At 54.6% G+C, this 26693-nt stretch overlaps 10 protein-coding genes across 10 annotated transcripts; 4 read left to right on the forward strand and 6 right to left on the reverse strand.

Moving 5' to 3' along the window:
• Window positions 1-1010: 1010 nt before the first annotated feature.
• A1O7_08459 (uncharacterized protein) lies at window positions 1011-2858 on the reverse strand (the record flags this gene model as incomplete). The annotated part of the gene is made up of 1 exon (XM_007762451.1): window positions 1011-2858. One exon carries the CDS (start codon window positions 2856-2858, stop codon window positions 1011-1013), a length of 1848 nt encoding a protein of 615 aa, XP_007760641.1.
• A 1049-nt stretch (window positions 2859-3907) lies between these two features.
• On the forward strand, window positions 3908-6250 carry A1O7_08460 (pre-mRNA-splicing factor cef1; the record flags this gene model as incomplete). The annotated part of the gene is made up of 1 exon (XM_007762452.1): window positions 3908-6250. One exon carries the CDS (start codon window positions 3908-3910, stop codon window positions 6248-6250), a length of 2343 nt encoding a protein of 780 aa, XP_007760642.1.
• A 612-nt stretch (window positions 6251-6862) lies between these two features.
• A1O7_08461 (alcohol dehydrogenase) lies at window positions 6863-8089 on the forward strand (the record flags this gene model as incomplete). The annotated part of the gene is made up of 3 exons (XM_007762453.1): window positions 6863-6956; window positions 7053-7142; window positions 7236-8089. 3 exons carry the CDS (start codon window positions 6863-6865, stop codon window positions 8087-8089), a joined length of 1038 nt encoding a protein of 345 aa, XP_007760643.1.
• Window positions 8090-8184: 95 nt separating this feature from the next.
• A1O7_08462 (origin recognition complex subunit 1) lies at window positions 8185-10503 on the reverse strand (the record flags this gene model as incomplete). Its single annotated transcript, XM_007762454.1, has 1 exon — window positions 8185-10503. The coding sequence occupies one exon, from the start codon at window positions 10501-10503 to the stop codon at window positions 8185-8187; it is 2319 nt and encodes a 772-aa protein (XP_007760644.1).
• Window positions 10504-11434: 931 nt separating this feature from the next.
• On the forward strand, window positions 11435-13630 carry A1O7_08463 (uncharacterized protein; the record flags this gene model as incomplete). The annotated part of the gene is made up of 1 exon (XM_007762455.1): window positions 11435-13630. One exon carries the CDS (start codon window positions 11435-11437, stop codon window positions 13628-13630), a length of 2196 nt encoding a protein of 731 aa, XP_007760645.1.
• A 615-nt stretch (window positions 13631-14245) lies between these two features.
• Window positions 14246-15055, reverse strand: A1O7_08464 (prefoldin, alpha subunit; the record flags this gene model as incomplete). The annotated part of the gene is made up of 2 exons (XM_007762456.1): window positions 14246-14592; window positions 14854-15055. The coding sequence occupies 2 exons, from the start codon at window positions 15053-15055 to the stop codon at window positions 14246-14248; spliced, it is 549 nt and encodes a 182-aa protein (XP_007760646.1).
• A 625-nt stretch (window positions 15056-15680) lies between these two features.
• On the reverse strand, window positions 15681-17510 carry A1O7_08465 (prolyl-tRNA synthetase; the record flags this gene model as incomplete). Its single annotated transcript, XM_007762457.1, has 1 exon — window positions 15681-17510. One exon carries the CDS (start codon window positions 17508-17510, stop codon window positions 15681-15683), a length of 1830 nt encoding a protein of 609 aa, XP_007760647.1.
• Window positions 17511-18789: 1279 nt separating this feature from the next.
• On the reverse strand, window positions 18790-19161 carry A1O7_08466 (uncharacterized protein; the record flags this gene model as incomplete). Its single annotated transcript, XM_007762458.1, has 1 exon — window positions 18790-19161. A coding segment is annotated over one exon (372 nt), but the record flags the coding sequence as incomplete, so codon positions are not given.
• Window positions 19162-19598: 437 nt separating this feature from the next.
• A1O7_08467 (uncharacterized protein) lies at window positions 19599-22859 on the forward strand (the record flags this gene model as incomplete). Its single annotated transcript, XM_007762459.1, has 1 exon — window positions 19599-22859. One exon carries the CDS (start codon window positions 19599-19601, stop codon window positions 22857-22859), a length of 3261 nt encoding a protein of 1086 aa, XP_007760649.1.
• Window positions 22860-23362: 503 nt separating this feature from the next.
• On the reverse strand, window positions 23363-25344 carry A1O7_08468 (uncharacterized protein; the record flags this gene model as incomplete). Its single annotated transcript, XM_007762460.1, has 7 exons — window positions 23363-23443; window positions 23549-24027; window positions 24090-24527; window positions 24581-24701; window positions 24755-24800; window positions 24893-25041; window positions 25093-25344. 7 exons carry the CDS (start codon window positions 25342-25344, stop codon window positions 23363-23365), a joined length of 1566 nt encoding a protein of 521 aa, XP_007760650.1.
• Between the last annotated feature and the right edge of the window lie 1349 nt (window positions 25345-26693).

Consider the following 26693-nt stretch of genomic DNA (forward strand, 5'->3'; position numbering starts at 1 on the left):
CAACAGCAGGAGCAACAGCAGGAGCAACAGCAGGAGCAACATGTTTAATGCATAAAAAGTGAGTCCCTGCCAGTCGAGGCTTAGGGTGGTAGGAAATGCCATGGTCACACTGGAACGGACAGGTCTGGTACATCGGAGTAGTCATGATACGGAGTATTTGTTGCTGCACGGCATCCTGCGGGCAGGGATACATTGTGCCATGCCTCGAATGTTGGGGATAATATACTATAGTAGCAGCTATGTACGTTAGCAGAAAGTCCACGCTCTGGGGTAGCATGGAACCATGAGCAAGCTGCCCGTCTTTCTCTTCTGCTTCTGTAGCGGCGGCCGCCAAGATACTGTCCGGAGTACTGTACTGCGTATGTAGATACTTTAAGTACCTAGTACTGTGTAGATATCGAAATGCTCCCATGAATGTGCGGGCCGCGGCAGCCATGTCATCCTTGCAGTAATTACACCAGTACATCTAGCAAGCTTGACACAACGGTGCACCGTCCAAGAGTCAATCTGATCAGCAGACTCGCCTACAGCGTTTACACAGTAGCATCGCACCGCTCGGCTTCGATCTCCGAATTCCATGATAAGATACCAACTGGAGGAGCAATTGATCCTCTTCGTGTGGGTCAAGCACACCTGCTTCAGAGCTCCCAGGGGAATAGTGCGCCATCCTTATGCTAGGTCGGCGCCCGGTCGGTCCTGACGGAGTCCAAGCACCGGAAGCATAGCATAGCATGCGAGTATAGGAGCATTCAGAAAAATCCATGGGATTGAATGCGGGATTTTGTGTCCGGAACCGCCCAGAGCACTCTATGAGGTAGATTGGTCTGTAGTAATAGAGCATATGTACTGTACTGACACCGAGGATCTCATTGTCCCCCTTCCATGTGGGGGCTGCTGATACTCGTCGTTAGCAACACGCCCAGGAGAGTACTATCAGTTCCAAGGCCCATATCAATGTCATTCTGGTACGGTAAGCTGTAATCATGTCTGTGTCACAAGCTCGCTTGCATTCAGACGCATAGTTCAGTCTGACCTTCGTCTACCCCGACGTCCGCCTCGTACATCTCGCCAGTGCCCATCGCTTCTGCCTGATAGTCCACCGCATAGGATCCTCCAGCAACAGCAGTGGCATCTTCCTCAATATATACGACTTCATCACCCGCCGTGCCTGTAGCGTAGGCCTCCCCCTCCCCGTACATTGCGTCAGTGTATGAGACAACTTCGGCGGTGCCACCGTAGTCAGTGTAGTCAGTGTACGCAGTGTACGCAGTCATATTGTCTTCCTCAACGTTACAGACCTCCACGTTTTGGCTCTGATCGACGTAAAATGTCTCTTCCACATAGACAGGCTGCTGCTGCTGCGCCGAGGCCATCTGTGCCTGCGCAAGCATCATGTTCTGGGTGTCGGCGTTTTGCTGCAAGAGTAGTAGCTGATCAGTGGCGCTTTGTTGGGTCATTTGCATCTGCATTGCGGCGAACATGGGATCTTGTTCGGCTGGGGTCTGTTGTATTATGGTTTGGTTCTGCTCGATAACAACGGGCTGAGGATTGCTTGCCAGTATCATTGGCTGAATTGAAGCATACATCCCTTGATCAGCGTATGTGACTTGCTGGTTCTGGTACTGGTAAATCGTTTGCCCCAGCTGACATGTGGCATATTGGGCCGCGCTAGGCTGGTTCACGGTTGTTCCTGGATTGCCTGATGGCCTTTCAGCAACGGGACGCTGTGGGCGGGTGATCGCTGATTGAGGGAGAGGTCTTCTAGGCGGACGTGCTGTTCCTGCTCCTGAAGTGCTCGCAGGCTGACCTGTGGCTTGTGCGTAGGAGGGTGGGCTGATGGATGCATCGATAGTCAGCGGCCCTTGTGCCTGGACGGAGATCATCGGGTTGGATTGTTGTTGAGGTGCCGCGGTACTTGGCTGGATTGCTGCACCGGGTTGCACACCAGTCAAGCCCGGCAGGCCTGCGGCCGTGGTAGGTGGAGCAGGAGCGGTCTGGGGAGGTTGTTGTTGGACTGGGACGGCGCTGTGTATCGATGTCTCCTCTTGGGTAGCTTGGGCTCCTTGAGTTGAGGCCGTCGAGTGAGATGTTTGATGTGGTTGGAACGATTGTGTGGCAACAGGCGGAGCATTAATCGCTCCATCATTCTCTTCCGTGACTGCACTGTTCGTGGACTGGCTTACTTGGCCAGGCGCAGGAGCAACTGTCGGCATTCCTGCGGATGTCGTTGATGGCATTGAAACGCTAGGATTGATTGATGCTTGGACATTGATGCTTGTCTGGTTTGAAAAAGAAGGATTGAGAGAAACTGATAGCGGCCGCACGGGTTTTCGAGCCGGGATCTTACTAGGCACTGGAGCAGCTGCTGGCATGGGATTTGGTAGTGGCTGAGCGGCTGGGGGTTGTGCTATGTCGGCCTGCTGCTGTTGTTGATATTCGTAGGCGTGGACCTGCCCAAGGACTTGTGCCTGTGGATGACCATCGTAAGGAACAAACGGCCTCACCTTCGGCTGGTATTTGCCCTTCTTGTCTGCTGCGTCAACCATCTCATTCATGACACCTTTGACAGCCCGACCTGTCTTGACGCCTAGGGCACCGGTATGGACCAACATTTTCTTGGACGCCTTGGCCAGTTTCGTGCGGCTAACGAGAGTGTGGCCAACGACTTTGGCCGACCTCGTCGCAACGGCTGCGCCTGAAATCGTGACTTCTTTCATGGCCGAAGTGGTCTGTGTGAGATCCGAGTTGAACTTCTGTGTGAGGGTTCGAGTATTGTTCTTCTCAGAGAGTTGGTGAACTGCATACGCTTCTTCAAGGCCAGGTACAGCTTTTCTCGCTGCTTCGGTGTTAACGCTCATGGTGATTAGTGGCTGAGACTGTGGTTTGTGCTCAGGAACGGTCTGGTTGCGAAAAAGGTCTGGTTTAGCTTGGACCGCTATCGGACCCGGCGCCGTTACGTATCTGCTGAGCTGTGGCATCTGCGCCGGCTGAGGATGCGCTTTTGGGGCTTCCTGAGGCCAGTCTAAAGAGCACCTCTGCGTCTCTGGGTGGACGAAAATTGTCTTGCCGTCCGGTGTTTGCGACTTGACCCATCCCGGAGGGAGAACTCTCACAACGGGCCGAGCATAAGAGACCTGGCTCGTCGCCGAGTTATAATACAGTGGTTTGCCGGAGCCGGATGGATCTTGCATGACCATCCAGCCTTGTGGTAGCTGAGGAAGTGGTGAGACTGCCATCGCCGAACCCCCTGATTTCGCATAACTTGCCATTCCGTTGAAAAGGAGCGGGCTTGATCTGCGGCCGCAGAAAGAGGAGCACAGCAAGAAGAAGAAAGACGCAGGAATTTAAGAGCGACCTACCTTGAGGGACTGGCGCACAACCAGCTTCAGCCCCCATTCTCGTCTCGAATCCAGAAGCTGGCATACAGTACCCAAGACTTCTTCACGAGGCCAAGGGACACCATCATGAAAAGGGATGAGCATGATTGGAGGAAGAGCCTTGTACGTCTGCTACAGCTGCGGCAGACTGCGTTAGGCTGAGCTGTGACGCGATCTGGGCCCAAATTTGGCGAGGTGCTCAAGTCGAATAGGGCTGGGATGGGAGAAGTAGCCGGAGACGGTCTCACAGCCTCACGACGATACGAGAGTCGCATATTGCCGGGGAGCCTGTCGGCCACGCAGGCGATACCTCAGGTCCAGGTTGAGTGAGTGAGTAGGTAAGTCGACGATGTGACTTGAAAGTCGGTCACGGCAATAGAGCGTCAACCACCGGCGCTAGATTTTTCCGTTCCGGGGACGATCAGCCTGCGCCAAAAATCCATCACTCTCGACTCACCTACCGCTCAACTTGCATTCCGATACTGACGTCGCACGACCCTAGCAGCCACCACCATATTCGTGCAGTCGCAATGCCCGTCGTCAAAGGTGGTGTGTGGACCAACATCGAAGACGAAATTCTCAAGGCCTCAGTATCCAAATATGGGTTGAATCAGTGGGCTCGTGTTTCATCGTTACTTGCGCGAAAAACACCCAAGCAATGCAAGGCAAGATGGACAGAATGGCTGGACCCAGGCATTCGCAAGATCGAGTGGTCCAAGGAAGAAGACGAGAAGTTGTTACACCTGGCCAAGTTGATGCCCACGCAATGGCGAACAATTGCGCCCATCGTTGGAAGGACGGCTACCCAGTGCCTGGAGCGCTATCAGAAGCTGCTCGACGAAGCCGAAGCCCGTGAGAACGACGAGCTGGGACTTGGGGGTCCGGAGGGCGGAGAGACTGCTGCGCCGACAGGAGATCAGGTCCGAAGATTGCGCCCAGGCGAACTTGACCCAGATCCGGAATCGAAGCCTGCACGCCCTGATACCATCGATCTCGACGAAGATGAAAAAGAAATGCTTAGCGAGGCTCGAGCGCGTTTGGCGAATACGCAGGGGAAGAAGGCGAAACGGAAAGCCCGTGAACGACAACTCGAGGAATCAAGGAGACTGGCAGTGCTGCAGAAGAGACGGGAACTTAAGAATGCAGGCATCAATATCAAGATCACCACGCGCAAGAAGGGCGAGATGGACTACAATGCAGACATCCCCTTTGAAAAGCAAGCCGCCGCCGGTTTCCACGACACACTAGAAGAACAGGCGAGGAATGATCGGGAGCGGGAAATGTTCGATCCCCGCAAGCAACAGCTGGCAAGAAAGCGACAAGGAGACGCCGAAGACAACGTCGATTCGAAACGCCAGAAGCAAGACAAGAGCAAAGACTCGGCCGCCATGGCCGCTGCCGCAAGAGCTGGACAAATGCAGCGGTTGCGTGAGGCGGAGCAGCAGAGCAAGCGCCATGCATTGAATCTACCTGCACCCCAAGTCAGCGAAGGCGAGCTGGAGGAGATTGTGAAGATGGGCATGGCTGGCGACAGAGCAGCTAAAGCTGCTGGCCAGGAGGATGGAGACGACCGTGGGCTGGTTTCACAGTATTCGAACATGGTCGGCGCTACACCTATTCGAACCCCTCGGGCGCCTGCACAGGAAGATCATATCGCGAATGAGATCAGGAACATCCGCGCTCTAACCGAGACCCAATCTTCGTTACTGGGCGGCCAAAACACTCCGCTACATGAGGGTAGCAGCTCAACCGGCTTTGACGGAATTGCTCCTCGCAGAAATGAAATGGTCACTCCTAACCCAATGGCTACACCCTTCCGTCAGACCGGAGCTGGAAGTAATCTCCCTGGCGCCACTCCATTGCGCACGCCGCGTGACAGCTTAATCATCAATGAACAAGGCGAACGCCAACTGGTACCACAGACTCCGCGGGATATGCGCCTCGCTGAAAATGTGGCCCGGCACTCACTGAGAGCCAAGCTTGCCTCATTACCTAAGCCGAAAGAGTCAGAATGGGAACTTGAAGTCCTACCATCTGAGCAAGAAGAGGCCGCAGCTGAACCGGCTCTCACACAGGAAGACCAAGAAGAAATCGATCGTCGGGAGCGTGAAGCACGAGAAGCGGCAGAAAAAGCGGATTTCAGACGACAAACCCAGGTGTATCAACGGGCACTACCCCGACCTGTCAGTATCGACTACAACTCTCTGGCCTCGGACGCCACGTCTATCACAGATCCTATTCGAGCAATGATCGCTCAAGAAGCAGCTCTGCTGATGGCTCACGACGCTCGTAATTTTCCACTACCCGGCTCCAAAATGCTAGGGAAACCTCCCAGACTGAGCGCCTTCCCTGACGACCTCCTGGCCCAAGCCCGGCAACAACTAAAAGACGCATGCAACGAAACCGAGCGACAATCCTACGTCGAATCCATCATTTCTCTCACATCATCCGAAACCGAGCCTAATGCCCTTCCTCTCAAATTTCGCCCCGGCACAACCCCTGATGAATACCTCTCTGCTTTTCGCACCGCTCAACAAACCCTCCTCTCGTCGGCGGCGGCGGGTCAAAAGCTCGAAGACAAGCTCAAGTTGCACCTGGGCGGCTATCAAGCTCGACAAAAGACACTCAAGCAGAAGATTGCGACCGTCTATGCGCAGATCGAGGAGCAGAGGGCACAGCTGGATGGCTTCAGGACGCTGCAGATCAGCGAAGAAGGTGCTTTGGCGAGAAGGCTCGAGAAGCTGAGGGATGAGGTCAACTTTGTGATGAGACGCGAGAGGGAGGCACAGGAGGATTACCGTACCGTTCGGGACGAGGCGAGGGCATTGGAAGAGAGCACCAATGCGGTCAATGGTGTCAACGGGCATGCATAAGGTAGAAGGTATGGAAGGCTAGCCTCTTAAGCTCCTGCCCCATGTGCGAGGCTTTCCCAGAAAGGGGCTCACTTCCCCCGCAGGGAGTACATGTCCCTCAATAAAGTATCCAACTTGCTCCCCTTCTCCTGGTCCCGAGCCTCGGCCTCTGATTTCGTCTCTCGTTCCCCGATTTCCTATTCCGTGATCCGAACGCAGTGCTTTACTGACCTCCCCAGTCGCGGCGAGCATTAAAAGCGGGGGAAGCCGAAATATGCTTCTCTGCGGCTCCGCATCGCAAGCACCAACACCAATCATGAGATGCTCGCCTCCTGTACGAGTGGTGTGAAGCTCATGAGACCAACTATGCAAGCGCGACTTGCGCATGAACAACACAAATGAACAAGCCATGCTTTTTCTTTCCTGACGACCGAAGCCCGAGGAGGGTGATAGAGCGGGCCCTTCCCCTGCCTCCTTCTTCATTTGCGTATATAGCTAATAGTAGCTACCTGACTACAGCTGTGGGCAAGTTTTAAGTGCTCGAATACTTCGGACAAGAGTAGCAGAACCGGCAACCTCAAGAGTCAACGTCAAAGCTCAACTCCACGAGATTCAGATCTAGCTTCTTTCAACATGAAGGCCCTCGTATACCAGGGGGATGGCAAGTGTGGGCTTGAAGACCGCTCCGTGCCAAAGATCAAGGACCCGTCGGATGCGATCGTGAAAGGTATGTTTCGCTTCTCCTCTTCTGTGGGTGTGAGTTTCGGCCTGGGCTTAAACTTGAGGTTATTGTGTCGTAGTAGCTAATGGTGCACTGCCACAGTGGTGTTTACGACGATATGCGGGACCGACACGCACATCCTGCACGGGGATGTCCCGACGTGCAAACCGGGCACGATCCTCGGACACGAAGGTTGGATTCTTGTGCCCCTTGCCCTGATTTCTTCCCACATAACGCACGGAAATCCATGAGGCGCAATGTGAAAATGATTGACCACGATGACAGGAGTCGGCGTTGTCGAAGAGCCCGGCTCGGGCGTAGCCCGCTTCAAAAAGGGCGATCACGTCCTCATCAACTGCATCTCCAGCTGCGCAACGTGCAGCTACTGTCGCCGGGGCATGCATAGCCACTGCGTCAACGGGGGCTGGATCCTCGGCCACACCATCGACGGCACGCAGGCCGAGTATGTCCGCATCCCGTTCGCGGACAGTGGGCTGCACCACGTGCCCAAGGGCGTCGACGAAAAAGCTTTGGTGATGCTGTCCGACATCTTCCCGACGGGGCTGGAATGCGGCGTGCAAAACGGCAAGGTCCAGCCCGGGTCGACGGTCGCGATCGTGGGCTCCGGCCCCGTCGGTCTGGCCGCGTTGATGACCTCGAAGCTCTACTCGCCCAGTCTGGTGATCATGATCGATCGGGACCCTAGCCGGTTGAAGGTCGCGAAGAGGCTCGGGGCGGACCGCACGGTCAACAGCGCCGAGACGGACCCAATGGAAGTTGTGATGAAACTCACCGACAATGTCGGCTGCGATACGGTCATGGAGGCCGTGGGCGTGCCCGAGACGTTGGAGATGGCGCAGGATCTCGTCGCGCCCGGCGGCACGGTCGCCAACGTCGGCGTGCATGGCAAGAGCTGCGTGTTGAAGATCGAGAAGCTGTGGAGCCAGAACATCTCGCTGACGACCAGGTTGGTCGACACGGTCACCACGCCTATGTTGTTGAAGCTCTTTGCCGCGGGCGGCATTCAGCCGGGACAGCTGATCACGCACGAGTTTTCGTTCGCAGACATGGAACAGGCGTACACGACGTTCAAGGCCGCGGCGCAGCACGACGCGCTGAAGATGTTGATCAAGGTGTGAAGTTTGCCTTGTGTATATTATCTGTGGCGCTACGTTGGATGTCCACGCGGGTCGTATGCCAGATGGGGGACCATCTATGCTGATAGGGACAAATCTCAAGCATTGAATCCCAGCCCTTTGACCTCAGCGTCGCCGATGAGCGCGCTTTTCACCTCTTCTTCGCCTACTCTCAGTCTGACCTTGCCTGCTCTTTCACCCTTTGCTCTCGTTTCCATAGCAATGACGCCGGCCTCCACCAGCTCCATGGCTGCGCCGCCTAGAGCCAAGATACGGGGCATGACGGCCGTGGAGCCGCTCCGTCCCGAGTTGTCATTTGCGAGGACTAGAAAATCGTGTATGGCGCTGTTTTCAGCAACATCGGCAATGCGTCTGGCTTCAATCATGATGTCGCCGAGGGTGCATTCGGCAATGCCCGTGCGGCGGCTGCGTGCAAGCATTGCCGCAAGGAAGAGTTTGCATGCCAAGGACAGGGAGCGGAGATGTTGTGCGATAGGGGAAGACGTTGCTTCGTTGATGGCCTGCTTGATGGTGGCAATGGTCACGCTTGCCACTTGCTTGGGGCCTTTTGGCTTCTTGTCACTCTCGTTGTCGTTGGCATTGTCGTTGCTCTTGTCCTTGGACGTGTGTTTTGAGGCCTTCCTGCCTCTGCGGCTCGGGGTACTCGCCAACACGTCCTCGTTCTCCGTATTAGTCGTGTTCTGCTTCTCTTGAGCCTGCTCCGCGATCTCGACCGCTCGACGACAGATGTCAAGTGCGCGTCTCGCGTCGCCGGACACGGCTGCAACTTTTCGGCTGGCGAACTGGACGGCGTCCTTGTCGACAATGTTGCCCGGCACGCCTTCCAGCCGCGAGGTTATAATCTCCATCAGCTGCGTATGCGTGTAGCCTGGAAATGTGATCCTTGTGAGGCCCAGGCGGGAGCTGATCTTGTTGGACAGCGTCCGCTCCGGCAGATCCATCGTGTTTGCAACTGCAAGGACAATGAGCTTGGAATGCCTCATTGCAGGCCAGTTGAAGAAGTTGTACATGACGCTTTGGTTCTTGGTGACCAGTTGATCAAGTTCATCCATCAACACCACGCACGGGATCCGTCGTGGGGATGGGTGCGAGAATTCCTGCTCCAGGAGGCTGAGGGCGTGGTGCGGACTGACACGGTCGCCCTTCAGCGCCTCCCACAGCAGAGAGTATGATTGGTGTGGTTCGGTGACTTTCATGCCGTTGATCTCGACGAAGTTGAAGCCGTCGAGCTCTTCATTCAGCACCGCCTGATGGAGTGATGCGACCACCTCGCGGACTGTGGCTGTCTTCCCCGTCCCAGGCGTCCCTGAGATGTAGATACAGGCTCCGGAACCGTCGACAATGGCAGAGTAGAGGTGCGAATAGACAGAGCTGAACTCGTTGGACCGACAGGGTAGAGACGTGGGAACAGCCGAGACATGTAGTGTTGCGCGTGCGTGCGAGTACGGGGTCGACATGTACTGGGAGGGGGAAAGAGTCCGAGTCCCCAGCGGCGTTATGTCGATTGGCTTTTTGATCATGATCCGCTTATGCGTCGGTGTAGTATATTTGGATGCCTTTGCGGAAGACTTGGGAGTGGAAACCGTGGTAGTGGCCTTCCTCTTCTTCGACGGTGTTCGAGGTTGATCGTCTGTGATATCCCCCTTTTGATCGTATTCGAGGTCCTCCTTTTTAGGTGGCTTTCTGTTCTTCAGTTTCGTCTGCTCCTTGATCCAGTCCACCAAGTCTAGGATACTCTCAGGCCCCGTGAAGATCTCCTCCCATACAAAATCCTCGGTGAATTGAAGCGTCCTTTGCTTGACCCCACGCCGGCACAAGATGGTCTTCGCATAGCGATTCGCCGCAGCCTTCGATTTTGGCGGTTGACCGCCAGGATATGTTTGAAAGAAGGCGTCCTTGGACAGTACGGCCGCTCTCCCATTTATCGCGGTTAGAGGATTTAGGTTGAAATCCGCCGTAATATAGGATTCGTTGGGTAAGACATCAGGGAGCTTGGATCGTTTGCCGGACATCAGCTCCTCAGGCGTACAGAACCACTGGATGTGCACACACATCTCTTCCTCTCCATCTTCGTTCATGTCGGAGAAATCGCAGGCGAGTCCGACCCAGTCTTTCCCCTGCTCCGGCGATTTCAACAACACCGAATCCCCTACTCGAACTGAAAATGAACCCATGCGGGCACCAATGGGCTTCTTCTTCCCTTCGAGAGCGCTAGCTTTCCTTTTCTTAGACGGTGTTCTTTGGTCTACTATGATCTTCTCATCCTCATCGTATATCCACTGCCAGGGATGATCTTCATATCCGAGTTCATCGTCTGAATCTTCGCGTCTGAGACCACCTTTTGTCAGATACGCCTTCTGCTTGACCGGCGTCGTCTTCGCTATCGTCAATGGCATTTTGTTCGGTCGCGTGTGCCTATCCTGTATGCCTCCTCATCAGAAGTGTACGAAGTGGAATTTCGTTAACACAACACGTAAACGCGAGGACGCGTATTAGCTAAGCAGCAATATAGCCATTCTGGGTTAGCATGATCTTGGCATCAGCCTTGCCGCGATTGGCCGACGTTCATGTTTTTCTCACTTCCACTCTATCTTCGCACCTTGCCGTCGATGATGGTCACAATGATATTGGTGAAGGGGTCAAGCAGGTAGGAGCGGATCTGGCATACTAAAAATGAATCTATGTGTGGCATAATTTTTACTGCAGACGAACAGACTTGAGCCCCGCATAAAGTCGACACTTCATTGATCCTGTCCTGCTTGCACACATTTCTGGACTGCACGAGCATGGGGAATTTGCAACCACAGTGGCTTGATGAGCAATACTTGGAGCCTTTTCATCATTTCAGACTCTCTTGTGATAATCCTGATTTGAAGACTACGGACCAGGCTTGTCAATAGGTTTGGGACGAACCGTCAAACTCCTTTCAGTTTGCTTGGCCGTCACCAACCGACTCTGATGCTCTCAGGTCGACGTTACCCATGAGTGTCGGTACCGCAAGAGCTTTGACCTTTGTCACTGGCATTTGCGACAGCTTGCCTGGGTGTCAGCCTCTGTCACCGTCTGCGCGCAATCTTTCTTAAACTTTATATTCTCCTCCGATTTCCGAGAAAGACTTTTCATCTTCGTTACTTCATCTTCCGCGCCACCTATCTTTGCCTAAGTCTTGGCCTGTTGCTGGCAACGACATCATCGCCAAGGTCTTGGTGCGGACAATCACATCTCTCTTCTCTGAGACGATATCACATCCATCACGATGTCCGAGTGAGTCTTGTGTCGCTTCGTCGTTATTGCACGTACTAACGTTTCGACCCAGCCACGAGGCCGATGACCTCGATCTTGAACGTGCGTCTCCATCTCATTGTCATCTTTGTCGATCTTTGGTCGCTCCCAAGCAACGTCGCGGCTAAACTTTTCACAGGCTGGGAGGTGGCGAGTTTGGAAGGCGGGTCAATCTTTTCTTATGCAGCGTCCGAAGTCCTCTATCAAGGAACAGCTCAGCACGCAGCACATTTCTACCCGCCAGCTGGTGGTCGCGGTGGTCCAGGTCCACGAGGAGACTTCCCTGTTGGGCATCAGAACGGCGTCGTACCAGCACCAAATCGCGGAATTCAGCAACCCACTCGATTTGGCCAACCCAGAAACGCCGCGGTCCGACCCCGACAACAAATCCCACAACGTTTTGCAAACAGATCAGCGGCAGAGCTTCGAGCGGCGAACGGTCTAGCACCGAATGGCGAGTACAAGCTCCTCTCTCCGACCTGGAAAACCCTGGTGACCATGGCGTTGAGAATTGATAGAGCGGCTCAACCCCAACCGAAGCAGGTGTTGAGACTGATCATGCGTGAGACCGAGACATTCATCAGAGAACCTGTCATTCACGACCAGGCCATTTTCATCTGGGGCAAGGTTGAGCAGGTGACAGAGGCTAAGGACCAATTGGCTAAATGGGAACAAGATGTGCGTGACTCAGCTACAGCGGCAAGAACCGCGGCCTGGCACAAAGAAAAAGCACACGACGGCCGAGCCGAGCACCGTGAGGAGCGGGAGAACAGAGAGAAATATCTCAAGAACCTCAGGCAGGAAGCGGAAATCAAGTACCCGGTCGAAGTCGTCTTGCTCTGGCCGAGAGAGCTGGACATTGGCGAATTTGAGAGCACGAACACTGAAGCCATCGATCAGTTCAGAAGCCAGTTCAGTTGCCGAATCAGCTTCCCGGGTTCCAACATTGAGCACACCAGTGTCGAGCACATCACAATTGCGGCAGAGTCCCCCGTCGACGCTGCTTCTCTCAAGGAGAGAATGATCAATTTGATCAAGGAGACGATTTCCCGCAGAGACCAGCTATCCACCGCCAACATGGTCCATATTCCCGACTTTGACATCTACCGAGACAGAGTGGGCCTCCTAGATCTCGATCCCAAAAGTGGAAGCTACCTACCTACTCTGCACGGCAAACCTGCAGCGGACAAAGGACAGTTAAGCAAGGACCGCCGGCAGGTCCAGGTCAACAATCACAAAAAGATTAAGAAAACCATTGACACAGCCATCAAGAGGCTCCGAGTGTCTCAACAGCATACCCGAATGAGGTTCGTCTTTGGCGAACTGGGATTCGTGTTTTTTCAAAAACCAGCCGCCGGCGCCGAGACGTACAGCTTTGAGGATTTCTACACCATGGTGACCAAAGAGCGCATCAAGTTGACGCTGAACGGCCTCCCCATCCGCCAAGGCGAGGTAACTGACCTGCCAGACGTCCTCGAGCAAATGGATGCCTTCTCCGACCCTACTGAATATTACGCCGCATTCTTCGACTTCCCCGGTACGACCAGCAGTTCGACTCTTCGGCTCGAGACCGTCTTCACCCCGATGGGCGCGGACGAAACCGAGAACCGCGAGAAGCGCTGGGTGGAAATCAGCGACGCAGTCTCCAAACTACAAGCCAGCCATCTGAACTTTGACCGACCAGATTACCAAGTCACGATTGATGCCTTCCCTCTTGGGATCGATCAGCTCCGAAAGGCTCAGATCCAAGCCTTTCAGGCAAACATAACCATGGAACGACCCCCAGACGGCATCAAGTCCACGCCACGTCGCCGTGTCAAGCATCCCCAGGAGCGAGGCTTACAGTTTGTCTCGGAGCTCACCTTGCTGAAATACCGTTTCAAGAACACCGACGGGGTCTTCGAGTTGCGTCGTAAAGACACCTACGACTTACGCCCTGGTAAGGAGAATAACAGTCCTTTCGAGACGCGTTGGCACGCTCTTTACTACTATCCTGAGTGGGACAACCTGATGGGCGAGTTTGCCAACATCCGACCCGGCGAGGACGTCAAGTGGGCTAAGTCGGTCGCAACCTTCTTCCCCGAGAGCGGTGATCAGTGGACAGCCCTGCCTATGGGGTTCAAAAACTTTATGAACGAGGTCGAGGAGATCCAGAACCTGTTGTCCGAGGCGATTAGCCGTCTCGCCAATAGAAAGGGACCGGGAAGGGCGACTGAGCATGGGCATACAAATGGCGCTTGAGGTCGAGGAAATGTAAGTGGTGTCTTGCCCGGCAAGAAAGACATACGGGAGATAGATTGAGGGACGGCTCCGAACCAGACCCAAATTGAGCGAGAGCCACCAGGTAGCTCATCAGGGGGGTCTAGGCGTGGACAAAGCGATGCCCATCACGAGCATCATAAGCATGACATGACGACGATCGTGCAGAGCAGTGCAGCGCCAGCGCTTTTCCGAGTATCTCTTCGAGCCTCTTTGACGTACAAAGCCATACCATAGCCAGAGCACCTAGGGACCTAGTGTGTGCTTACCGCGTTGGATACAGCCGCCAACGAGACAATGCCATTACAGTCATTGCGAGCGCGCCGTAGGTACGCGCGTGCATACCATACGAGAGCATAGCGAAACTCCAGTTCCTCCTGGTGCCATATCATGGTTCTCCTCCCGTCAAGAAGAGGTCCACACGCCCCGGTGATGGTCGCCACAAACAGACCCAGAATCCAAGCACTTTATGCTGGAATTTCGACCTTTCAGCTCCAATATATCCTTGTTCTGAACCCGGGGGCACTACGGTCCATAACGCCCTCCTCGCAGCCATGCTATGTGATGCTGTGCCGTGCGATGCAATCGTTCCTATCCTCACCCAACCGCCGCCGCCGCCACAGCGTTCGCACTCCCCCCACCGCCACCAGCGCCAAACTGCCTAGGCTGCTCATCGACCATCTTCCGCCTGAGCACGTCCTCGATAATCCTGAGATTTTCGCTCTTCCCCGTCACCACCTTTTCAATGTCCGCCAGGTTTTTCGCGAGTTCCTCGATCTTGCGCTGGTAGAACGTGATGCCGTCCTTTGGTGTCTTTTCGACGAAAAATCCCGTGCCGACGTCGACTAGGAGGCTTGCTTGGGAGCTCGAACTCGCGCCCGACGTCGGAGCCAGCGTGCCGGGGATGTAGAGCGACGTGGTGAGAGGGATGAGGAGGGGCGTTCCTAGGTGGTGGTGGAGAAGGTTAGTATAGTAGCTTGGTTGCATGTGCATGATTTAATGGTTGCATGGTTTCATGGTTCGTGAGGTCACTTTTGCGCCATGTCTTCTGGTTGTGCTCCGCGATGATGGCCAGAGACACACAGAGTGAGAGAGGGGCGCAATGTATTTCCCCCCTACAAATTGACTTGCTGTCGGCCACAGAGGGGAGGAGAGAGACATAACGTATTTCTTCCCTACACCCAACTTCAACTCGCACAACGTACCTCCGCTCTTCCCCTCCACCCCGTCTCGTATGCTCTTGATGCAGTCTCTAAAGCGGGCCTGCGCGGCGCGCAGCCGCTGGTACGACGTGCTCAGGTGTTCGAGTTCCTGGGACAGGCGGGCCTGGAGGGCCGATAGTTGCTGCACGGAGAGGGTCGAGATGTCGACTCCGCCGCCGCCTCCGCCTTGAGCGGACTGAGACATCGTTGCCGCGTGGGTCCTGTGGGTACAGTACTGGAGTTTGTTGGGTGCGTGATTGAGCCGGCTTGTGGCTTGGGATTGGGATTGGGATCAAGATTCGGGATGGGAATGTAAACTCGAATAGAGTGCTTTTCGTGAGGGAAAATGTCACACTGGAGGGGATTGGGCTTGGGAGGATCGAGGACGCAGAGACAAGACGATGTGCAATGCGAAGAAGAGTTGGTGTACTAGCACGAGTACTCCGTACTCCGTACTTCCTTCGTTTTCTTCTGAGTGGTGAGGGGAAGTGGAAATATTCAGCCTTGTCTGGGGTGTGAGGCTGAGCTTGCGGTACGTACCGTTTGAGGGGACCATTCTACAGTAGCGAACAAAACTTCTATTTCACGAGGTGAGTGCCTTGTGCTTACGTTGTCAATAGAAGCACGATCACATGTGTCGATCGTTTATGCTCGTAGCGAGACTCAATCTCCCCTTAGGGAGCAGATCTCTGTTTGAATGTAGCTCGTGGTATTACAAGCTGGGAGAGGGGTATCTAAAACCGGCATATGGTACAACGCACGCCTTCAGCTTACAGATCGACTCACAATCGCTTCGGCTCACAACTGCTCCGGCTCACAGTCGCTCTGGCTCATAATTGCTTCAACAGACTATGCACAAACTGTGGCGTACTTACAATGTCGACCTCCTGCTTCACTTTCAACCGACGGCACTGGACCTCGACTTTCCCCTGGTCGAATGCTTTCCCAACCACGACAATAACAGGATATCCGATCATATCGGCGTCCTTCAGCTTCCAGCCCATGCCTTGTTCCCGGTCATCGAGTATGGCGTCAACGCCACCCAGGTCGGTCGCGGATAACTGATCATACAGGCGCTCTGCTGCCCGGAGTCTTTGGGCCTGCGACGGTTGGACAACGATGACGGCTTCAAAAGGCGCAATAGCCCTCGGCCAATTGAGTCCGACTTCGTCGGAAAGACAAGATGCCGTAGCTGCAATCAGTCGAGACACGCCGATTCCATGGCAGCCCATCTCCACAGGCGTGGCTTGTCTGCCGGCTTCCTGCTTGGTCGCAAGGCCAAGTTTCGAGCTATACCGTGTTCCTAGGTGAAAAGTATGGCCGATTTCAATGGCTTTGTCGATGCTCAAGGTGCCGGTCTTGCATTGCGGGCATGGGTCCCCGGATTCCCGCTTCAACAAGCTACTTGCACCCATTTGCTCATCATGTGGCGCTCGGACGGCGCAATGGTTGACTTGGGCATGCAGGAAATCGGAGACAGATGAGCGAGGGACCAGCCCGGCCGGGACAGGCGAGTCGAGGAGGTAATAAACCGACCGCTGCTTCGGTCCGTTGTGGCTCACGTCGTCACATAGTGATTTCCTGAACTGATTCAAAGGATCCTCGACACCTGTGTCAATGTCCAATATACCGCTCAAGGCCGCTTTCACGGCGTAGGGGTTTACGGCGCGTGTTGCGGTCTCGCCCGATGAAGCCCGCTCGGAGGCGTTGGAAGTAATGACGCGGACCAGACTCAGCCGATCTGTGCTGAGAAAGTCTTCCTGGAGGAGCCCACCCGGGACTTCGTCTTGGGTGGAGCAGTTCTTCAGGAAGTCTTCAACGTTGTTGAACGAGTCAGCCCTGTATGGTGGCTGGGAGACAAATTCCTCATTGCGTGCATAGTCACAGTCTGAACACGTGATGACAGTGTCCTCACCAGCGAAGTTGGGAAAGTGATATTCATGGCTGAGGTTGCCACCCATATCGCCCGACGTGGCTCTCGCTTCGATGTACTTGATCTTGAGCTCGTCGAGAAAACTGCGGTACACATTTCGAATCTCGTCGTATGTTATGTGCGCTGCCTCGGGACTGTGGTCGAACGTGTACAGGTCTTTCATCAGAAATTCGCGCCCCCGCAGCAGTCCGCCACGAGGTCGTTTCTCATCGCGGTACTTCCTGCTGATCTGGTAGAGTCGAATGGGCAGCTGTTGCGGTGTATGGACGAGTTCGGCGAGCAAGTTGGTAATCTCTTCTTCGTGTGTCGGAGCTAGTAGCCATCCTACATCCTTCCTGTCTTTGAAGGTGAACATTTCGCCGCCCGCCTTCAACCGCCCAGATTTCTCCCACAACGCTTGTGACGAGATGGACGACAAGGAAACTTTGGAAGCCTTGACCGATCTCATGTGTTTGTCGATCAACCGCTCCAGTTTTTCCTGTACTCGAAGGCCGAGCGGCAACAGCTGGAAGATACCAGCATACGCTTGCCGCAAATAGCCCGCGCGGATGAGCAGCTGAGTCGCGTCGGTAGCTGCATCTTGCTTTTGGACATTGACTGTTGGTATCCAGAAGTCACATATCCGCTGTCTCGAGTCGTTGTGGGTATGGCGAGCTCCTAGCAGGCGCAATGACGGTGGCCGCCAGACTGCTCTTCGGCTTGGCCAAGATCCGACTCGAAGCTTCATTCAGAAATGAGAAATATAGTCCGGGACCTGACAGGCTACTCCTGGGACATCCGACAAATACGAGCCGACGAGGACAACGAACAAACAGAGTAACATAGGGGAGCCCTGGCGGCTGAAGAGCCTAAAGAGCCCCGGGCCTTGGGGCCCCTGTTTCTAGCCAATCAGACGCGGCGAATCCCGGCCACGACCATGCGACGTGCCCAAGACGAAGCTCGACGCGGCCTCCACCCTGCTCTGCTTTCCTCACAATCCAGCAAATATCACAATCGCAGTCCTTGTCGCCTTCTCCATGTGGCCTCCTCATCTGGCCATGATGCTACATACTCATGTGGATCGCCACGGAAGCGAAGGAGCCATCCCATGGTATCCGCCAGCAACGAACCCGTCGCTGTGATAAGCTGCGTCGCGTCTCCGACATTGGCCACATACCGAACTCCCATATCCATAGATCGGTGCATTGCCATTCTTGCCGACATTTCGCGAGCTGGGATTATCGGATTCACACGCGCGTTAAGGCTGATGCAGGACATATTAACTCGAAATGGACGCCCTGCGAGCTTCAGAGATGCACCGATCTAAAACTGGTAATGAGATCGGTTTGCTTCGTCCCCTGCTGCTGCCCTGACCAGGAGAACACGCCGCAATATCTTTTTCTGGAAGCGTTGCACGAGCTGACATTGGGCATTATGAGCCATGGCCATCCTTCGTGCTGCCGTCAGACTGGGTTGCTCCCAAATATACCCGTCTGTATGAGTGCTTTTTTGACCAGGTCACTCTGCCTGCATGCGACAGCCACCCTGATTCGATGAGAATATGTGTACAGCCACCTCCACAACCACATCTACCAATACTTTCGCGCCTTCTACGGCTACGCTCAGCAAGGCAGCGGTAACTCCCCAACTACAAAGGCGCGGCTAGCATGTGGGCGGTTCAGAAGGAAGAGTCCACATACATGTAACCCCATGATCTGACAGTTCAAGATTCACGGACACCAACCTCTTCGAGGCGGGGTACTTCAACGACCAGATCCCCCTCGCCAGGCAATTTGCCGGAGTCGAGGATCCAGACTCGGGTGCAACACGATGCGATGCGACGCGACGTGTCCTACAAGCATGTTGTTTCAACGTAATACACCCAACCCACCCCCTAGTCATAAACGTCCATTTGATACATGTAGCACGTAACAAGTAACGCGGGCTCACGACACTGGCACTGCCGATCTCAACACAGCAGACCCTGCCTGCCCTTGCTGCCCCTGTTGCCTGAGATCCACGTCCCTCAATCCAACAAGATAGACCTGCCAGAACCCGACACCCCCACACGTCTGCAAGCCATATCCCGCGCAAGAGACATTGCAGTACCGCATGTCGACCTCGGAATCCAGCGCCGGAAAGTCGTCCCCGCAATAACAAGTCGTCCCACCAGTCGTGGCCATGATAGCCTTCTCCAACCGGCGGCATACGGAGAGACAGTATCCTGTCGACTGAAATATGTAGTCGCCTTGAGACTCGAGGGGGTGGCCGTCGCTGTAGCAGCCTAGTGGGGTGATTGGGGCGTGTGTCGGTTGGGCTTCCGGGGCTGCACCTAGGGAGATTGGTCCTGATGCAGTTGTGTATGCCAATGCTGACGACTCGGCGAGGGCCGGTGATGCGAGGAGCACGAAAGGTGAAATCAAGAGGAGGCGCAAGATCAATGCCATGGTGTGTGATATCGACGGGGTCATATCGGGCGATGATTCTTGCAAAAAAGGGTATTCGAGCGAGGTGGGAAGTCTAGCTTATTTACAGTGCTTCAATTACCGTCGTGCTGCCACCAAATAGCGGTGCGCGCGGGTATCACAGCATACAGTAGCCGTGTCGTACTCGTACGGTGATAAAGACTGGCACCACTGAGAAACGAGGCTCTCGCTGTCGCCTGGTGGTGAAGTCGAGCGGAGATAAACATTCTTGGCGCTCGATCAAATCCGCCCGAGAAGCGGCCGGCGGTCGCGAGATTTTTGGGAGGATTTCTGCGGCTCCACTACATGCAATTCGACGCTGGGAAGTGCACGGTCTTGACTACTGACAAACACCGAGGACAGCGGGCTCGATGTCGAGGCCAAAGACGGCCGCCAGTGGCGCTAACACTGTCAAGGCGAACACGTCTCGCCGCAAGCCTTCGAAGTCCACCGGCGAGTCGAAAGATGAAGTTGTTCAGGATCTGCGCAAGACAATCCAGCGACGGTACCTCCGCGAATCTGATGTTGCCAAGATCCAAGACAAGAAGGGAGGAGGAAATAAAAAGCCTCGGAAGGAGCAAAAAGCCAGTAAGGACACCGAACAGTCAGGGACGGGGCGGGGAAAGAAACGGGATCGCAATGGCAAGGTCCTCGGTCAGAACAAGAAGTCTGCTGAGCAAGACGGCGCTGCCCCAGCAGTAAACCCAGACGACGAACATGTTCTGGCGCAAGAGATGAAGAGTCTAGGTGGCACTGCGGAAGACTTGGACCTGCTGGCGGGCGCGGACTCGGAGTCAGAACTGGAGGGTGATGTCCCCAACAATGCCTTGGAAAGCCTGGACAAGGGAATGAAGAATATTCTGAAAGAGATTGCTCTTGCTCAAGGAGAGATTGAGGACGACGATGAGGCTGAGGACGACGGCCTGGACGGTGACAGTGAGGTTCCCGAACCAGTCGGCATGTCCATACCGATGCCAGATCAGAAAACGGAACAGACGAAGAAGGGCAGGAAGAACCAGATCCAATTCTTGTGCGAACCAAAGCCAGAGTGGTTTGACGTGTCGGACCCGGACATTGACACCGACACGCAGCCCAAATATACCATCTCCAAGGACTCCATTGATCAGCTCCATGAATACGCTAAATCTCTCCTTGACGAGGAAAACCGAAAGTTCCAAGAATCTCAGCAGTCGTCGGCCGCACAGTCGTTCTACAACACCGTCATCACGTCGGGAACATTGTCCGACAAGATCTCGGCTCTGACCTTGGCGGTACAAGAATCGCCCATTCACAATGTCAAAGCGCTTGAGACGCTGATCGGTCTGGCTGGCAAGAGAAGTCGCTCTCAAGCAGTCGATGTGCTTCGAGCCTTGAAGGACCTGTTCGCCCAAGGCTCCCTGCTCCCTTCGTCCAGGAAGCTTTATGCGTTTCAAGCACAGCCAACGCTTGTATATTTCTTTCGGAACACTAGGAATTGGAGACAAGGGCAACAATTACCCGGTGGTCTCGAGGAGAAACGCCTCGTTATCTGGGCCTTTGAGAGCTGGCTGAAAGAGCAATACTTTGAGGTCCTGAAGATTCTCGAGGTATGGTGCAACGACGAGATTGAGTTTTCCAAGGCCAGAGCGCTCAGCTACGTATACGAGCTCCTCAACGAACGGCCAGAACAAGAGTCAAACCTGCTTCGTCTACTGGTCAACAAGCTGGGAGACCCTGTCAAGAAGATCGCTTCGCAGGCATCTTATCTGTTAATGCAGTTGTTGATCGCCCATCCGGCCATGAAAATGGTGGTCGTCTCGGCGATCGAGTCCGACTTCATCTTCCGGCCCGGTCAGAGCTTACATGGCAAATACTACGCAGTGGTCACTGTCAATCAAACAGCGTTGAGTGCGAAAGAAGAGGACGTGGCAGTCAAACTGCTCGACATCTACTTTGGCCTCTTTACAGGGCTGTTGAAAACTGACAAGGAAACTGCTCCGAATGAGGAGGCTGTCCAAGAGCCTCAGTCGCGAGGTGAACAGCGCAGGAAGAAGAACAAGAACTCCCAATCGGCGCCAGGCCAGGCTCAAGCCGAAGAACTGCGCGACAAGCTCATCTCCGCAATCCTCACTGGTGTCAATCGAGCATATCCATACACCAGCACCAGTTCCGCGACCAGCAACAGCGCTTTCTCCGATCACCTCGACACGCTGTTCAGAGTCACTCACTCGGCCAACTTCAACACGTCCATTCAATCACTCCTGCTCATCCAGCAGATCTCTCAGGCCAGTCAACACAAAGCTTCCAGTGATCGCTTCTACCGCGTCCTTTACGAATCCCTTCTGGACCCACGACTCATTGTCGCATCGAAACAGCAACTCTACCTGAACCTGCTCCACCGAGCCCTCAAAGCAGATCTCCACATCAACAGAGTGAGAGCCTTCATCAAGAGACTCACACAGGTGCTAACCCTGCACGAACCGAGCTTCATTTGCGGCGCATTCTTCCTCATCCAAGACCTGGTGAAGACCTTTCCCAGCCTCAAAAGCCTCATCGACGAGCCAGAGGACCACGAAGACGACGACGTAGAAGTCTTCCGCGACGTGCCCTCTGGAGACGAGGATGAAGACCGCCCCGGCACCGCCGTCCTAGCGGCAGATGCGGCACCGAAAAGCACATCTACCTACGACGCGCACAAACGCGACCCGCTGCACGCGAACGCCGCCACCGCCTCCCTCTGGGAGATTCTTCCTTTCCTAGCGCACTTCCACCCGTCCGTCAGTGTCAGCGCCGAAAGCCTCCTCGCCCACCGGCCCCTCTCAGGCAAACCCGACCTCAACGTCCACAGCCTGTCGCACTTCCTTGACCGCTTCGTCTACCGCAACCCTAAACTCTCGCACTCCGGTCTCCGCGGCAGCAGTATCATGCAACCCATGGCCACGGACAACAAAGACGCGGTCCTCCTCTCCGGCAGTACAGTCCGCTCTCTTCCTGTGAATAGCGAACAATTCCGCATGAAGAAATCCGACGATATAGCCGCCGAGGATGTCTTCTTCCATCAATACTTCACGGCGGTGAAGAAGACGACCACCGGCGCCAAGGACGGGAAACAGAAAAAGAACAAGTTGCGCGATATCGACGACGACGAAGGAGGAGGCGTCGAGGATGACGAAGACGAGATCTGGAAGGCCATGATGGCCAGTGCGCCCGACCTCGAGGGCGACGAGTTTGAAGATGACGACGCGGACCTTGACTTGGCGGATTTGGGGTCTGACGACGACGACGACAACGACGTGGCCACAGGATCAGATGCAGATCTTGACCTCGAGATCGCCGGAGACGCTGATGAAGTGGACATCGATCCGGCTTTCTTCGAAGACGACGAAGACGATCTCATGGACGTTGATGCTGACGCTTCAATGCCATCAGCCCGCGGCCATACTGGTCCGGGAGACGCCGACGGCATGCCAAGCGACGTGTCTGATTTTGCGGGATTCGAGTCCGACGATGGCGAGAAACCCAAGAAGAAGGTCAAGGGCGGGAAGAAAGACAGCAGGGCCGAGAAGAAGAAGGTGGTGAAGAATTTGCCCACGTTCGCGACGGCCGAGGCGTACGCCAAGATGTTGGAGGATGACGACGACGAGGATCGATGAGGTTGGATGAGGTCCGGTGAGGTTAGATAAGGTCCGTGAAGGGTCTGCGATGCGATGCGATGCGTGAATCAAGTGTGCGACGCATAATACTGCATCACTCCTTGTTGCGCAGTCTACGGAGTATATTGGATGAAGATCGTTACGCCTGAGGCTGAGACGTACAGTATGGAGACACCACAGGTCCTTTCAACGACGGGAAGAAAAAAATCTGTCATTTATGCACGTTCTTTTTATTATGCTGCAGAATCGTACCGCGTATGCTGTACTCTTTTCTCTTCATTTCCACCGCGTTACAATTAACCTCCGCCCCCATCGCGGCTGGTTATTCCGTTACCCCATGGTACAGATCCCTTCGGCACCACTATGAAGGATTTCCTTGGGCAGTTGCCCTAGTTCCACCACTACTAGACGGTTTTGCGCAACGTGTGCAGAACACCACCCGTTCCGTGACATTCCAAGCTCATAGGCCGAGATATCCTCCAACATATTCAACCTCGATGGTTTTACAGCGAGTTGTCTGCGCATGTAAAGACGCCTTTGACGTTACCTGCTTCGTAGTCGAGAATGATACTGTCGACGGAAGCCTAAGATCGCCAAGCATGTCAGTAATGGTCTCGGTCGTCGCACATCATTAAAACCAAACCATGCTCGGGGTGGAAAGAAACAAGGGTGAACCCGCGTATACTCACATAAGTGCCGACGCCTAGGAAATAGATTCCCACGATAATGATGAAAATGTTCATGAGGAATCCGATCCACCCTCGAAGGCCTCTCTTCTTGTAGAATCCCGGGCCAAGGTCAGCCCGTCGCATTCGCAGGTACGCCACGCCCCAGAAGATCCAACCAAAGAAGGAATCGAATAAACTGCTCATCAAGGACAGCAGATCCGCGAAGAAGGGAATGACTTCGGCGATGATGAAGGCAAAGATCCAGGTCACGGCAAGGATGCCGGCCCAAGCCGCCCATCCGAGCACGGTGTTCTGGGTCTTGTGCTTTGTGCCCTCGAAGACGCGGAAGAAGATGAACCGGGCGCTGACCGAGGCGTACAGGACGCCGAGGAAGATGAGTGTTGGGATCATGAACGAGAAGGAGACTTTCTTGTAGATGTCATTGCCGAGGCTGCCGAAGGCGGGTGCCGTGTTGTATTGGGTGCCGGTGTAGCCATAGACTATCAATGCAGTCGGTCAGCGTCAGGTTCTCCTACCGAAAATGATCTGCGCGTAGACTCACCGACCCCGCCAACCAAGCTGAACAATATGATTTCACAGATGGTAACGAGCCAGAGCGCCTTGCGGAAATCATAGGGGTTCTTCATCTCTGCAATGAAACTAGGCAGCGTGATTTGACCGATGAAAGTGTAGCTGATATTCAAGAAGGCGTTCATCCCTGCGACGAAGGTCGTGCCGACCACGGGCACCACGAGGACTTTTGGCTCGCCACCCAATTTGACGCCGTTTGCGTTGATGTGGTTCGGGTCGGGGTTGTAGCCTGCCGTACCATGCTTGCCTTCTGCGCCGGCAAAGGCAGCTGCGAGAATGACGCTGACGAACGTGAAAAATGCAGAGACCGCGGCCAACTTTGAGAGCGCGTTGAAGGTCCGCGGCATGGAACAGACCCACGAGACGACGGCACCGACGGCGGCGAAGCCAACGGTGCAAACGCTATGACCTAGCATAGGTCAGTGGGTCGCTTACCCGTCAAGTATTAGGTCAGACACATACCGCTCATGGTATTGAGATAGCGGGAGATTGTAAGGACGTGCAGCCCTTGGATAAAGGTGTTGTTCAAGAGGAACATGACGGCGGTAAAATACCAGGCCCATTTCTTGTTCCAAAAGAGCATCTGCAAGTCTCGGGTGAGCATACATAGGTATTGAGAGGAGCAACGCGACTTACCTGCCCAATATCACAAACGTCCAATACCTCAGGATGGCGCAAACAGCTGCATTTTTGTTAGCACCAGGAACGTGATCTGGACAACGAGAAGTCGCAAAATCCACGAGACGGAGGGTCGAGGTTTCTTCGAAGACTCACAATTCCCAGACAACCAGAGATGTGTAGAGAACAAAAGCGGCTTGTACCACGGTGAGAATGAGACCAGGCACTAGGCCGAGAATCGAGTACGAATAAGGGAACGACATGATCGCCAAGCAAATGTACTCGGAGAAGAGTAGCGCAGCAGTCTGGTTGGCTGGTCAGCAGCTATAACATGACGGCGGCCGATGAGAACCAACCTTTTGCCAGGAACAGGTTCTGTACTTGATGGCGTTGTCGGCCTCCATGGCGACCAGTTTCCCATACTCGTCATCCGAGCCTGATGTGTCCGGCAGTGACATAGAACCTGGCTTTGGTGGAGGCCCGATCCTGCTCATCTTGCGGCCATGCACCGTAGTTGAGCCTCGTCGTTCTAGGTCGACACTCCCATTAGGATTGAAGCTGCCGCCATCGCCGAAGCCGGGCTCGTTCTTTTCGCGCACGTCGGACATGTTGATCTTGATATGTCCAAGGTGTTGATAGGTCGTTGAATGATGCTAACGAGAATAGTTCAACGCCACTTGACTGCGCGGATGACCCGTATGAAACAGGTGAGATGAAGGGAATTCGGGATTATAGGAGCCGTCGACTGCATATGAATTTCGCTGGGTCGATGGCTGAGGTGAAGGAGAATAGAGCTCGCGCTTTACACGAGAAGTAAGCTACGATACAGAAATCTCTGGGAGGATATATGGGTGATAAAAGGTAAATTTCTGATGCAACGGGCGAATGAAACTCAAGCGTGAGCAGGTTAGGGATCGCCAGGCCAAATCGCAGAACGTGGACAGAATCATGGACTCATGGTGTATAGATTTGGTTGCAAGAATGGAGCAGGGTGACGCCATAGACGGTTGGGTTGTGGGGTGCAGTAAGCGGAACGATTGATAGCTGACGCGAGTGGCGACAGGCAGGGCGCTGGCTGTGGCGTGCGCGGCGTCCGTTAAGGTTGTTCGGCTGCATGGCAAGGCCTTTTCAGCTCGCAGATGAGCGGGACGCGGCCCGTCGACGACAAGGGGATCCAATAGCAAAAGATGCATGCGACACAGCAAGCGAAGCGTAACTCCCGTCGCCTCCGCAACGACGAGAGCATGTGGGACGAGAATGAACGAGTGGTGGAGGAATCTGAGATCGAACGCAAGCCTGCGAAAGTTCCGTTGAGGTTCTAACACAGTAAAGTTGGCATGTAGCGGGCGCATGTTGGGGCCTGCCAGCTGGTGCGTCAGCCAAGATCAACCGCCTCTTCGGGCGCGTCTTGACTCAAAGCTTCACGCTCTGATCATTGTGTGGTGCGCAGCCGAGTTTTCGGGCTGGGCTTCAGGTCAAGCTCCGCGACAAGATCCTCCAAGAGTTGCTTCGGGTGCGCCTCGTCGCTTAGATGCTTGCTTGAGTTCATGCGCGACGGCCATCAGCGGCATTGATACAGGTCGTCAATAACAAATCCACGAGAGTCTCTCTCATTCTACCCTGGTTTTCACCGTTGCCTCTACGAGCCACCTAGGCTGCTCCTCATGCGATTGACATGGACTTTTTGACCGTGGAGTAATTAATGCAGCCAAAAGCGTCAATCATGCCGGAGTCAGGGGCTACTTACTGTGTTCTTCGGGCCGCCGCGGACCACCAGCTCTTATTATCACAGACGCGCTCATTGCAGGTCGCCAGCAAAGCCCAGTCCGAGAATTGAAGCGCTGTCTTTCAGGGACGCCCGTGCCTATCTCTGTTCCTGCTCCAGGCCTCTCCAGCGAGGCAACGATGCGCCAAGCCTGCTGCAGGCTGCGATTTGCCCTGCCGTCTGCAGCGTGCC

The sequence above is a fragment of the Cladophialophora yegresii genome (genome assembly GCF_000585515.1).
Source record: "Cladophialophora yegresii CBS 114405 chromosome Unknown aczIN-supercont1.6, whole genome shotgun sequence".
Classification (NCBI taxonomy): Eukaryota; Fungi; Ascomycota; class Eurotiomycetes; order Chaetothyriales; family Herpotrichiellaceae; genus Cladophialophora; species Cladophialophora yegresii.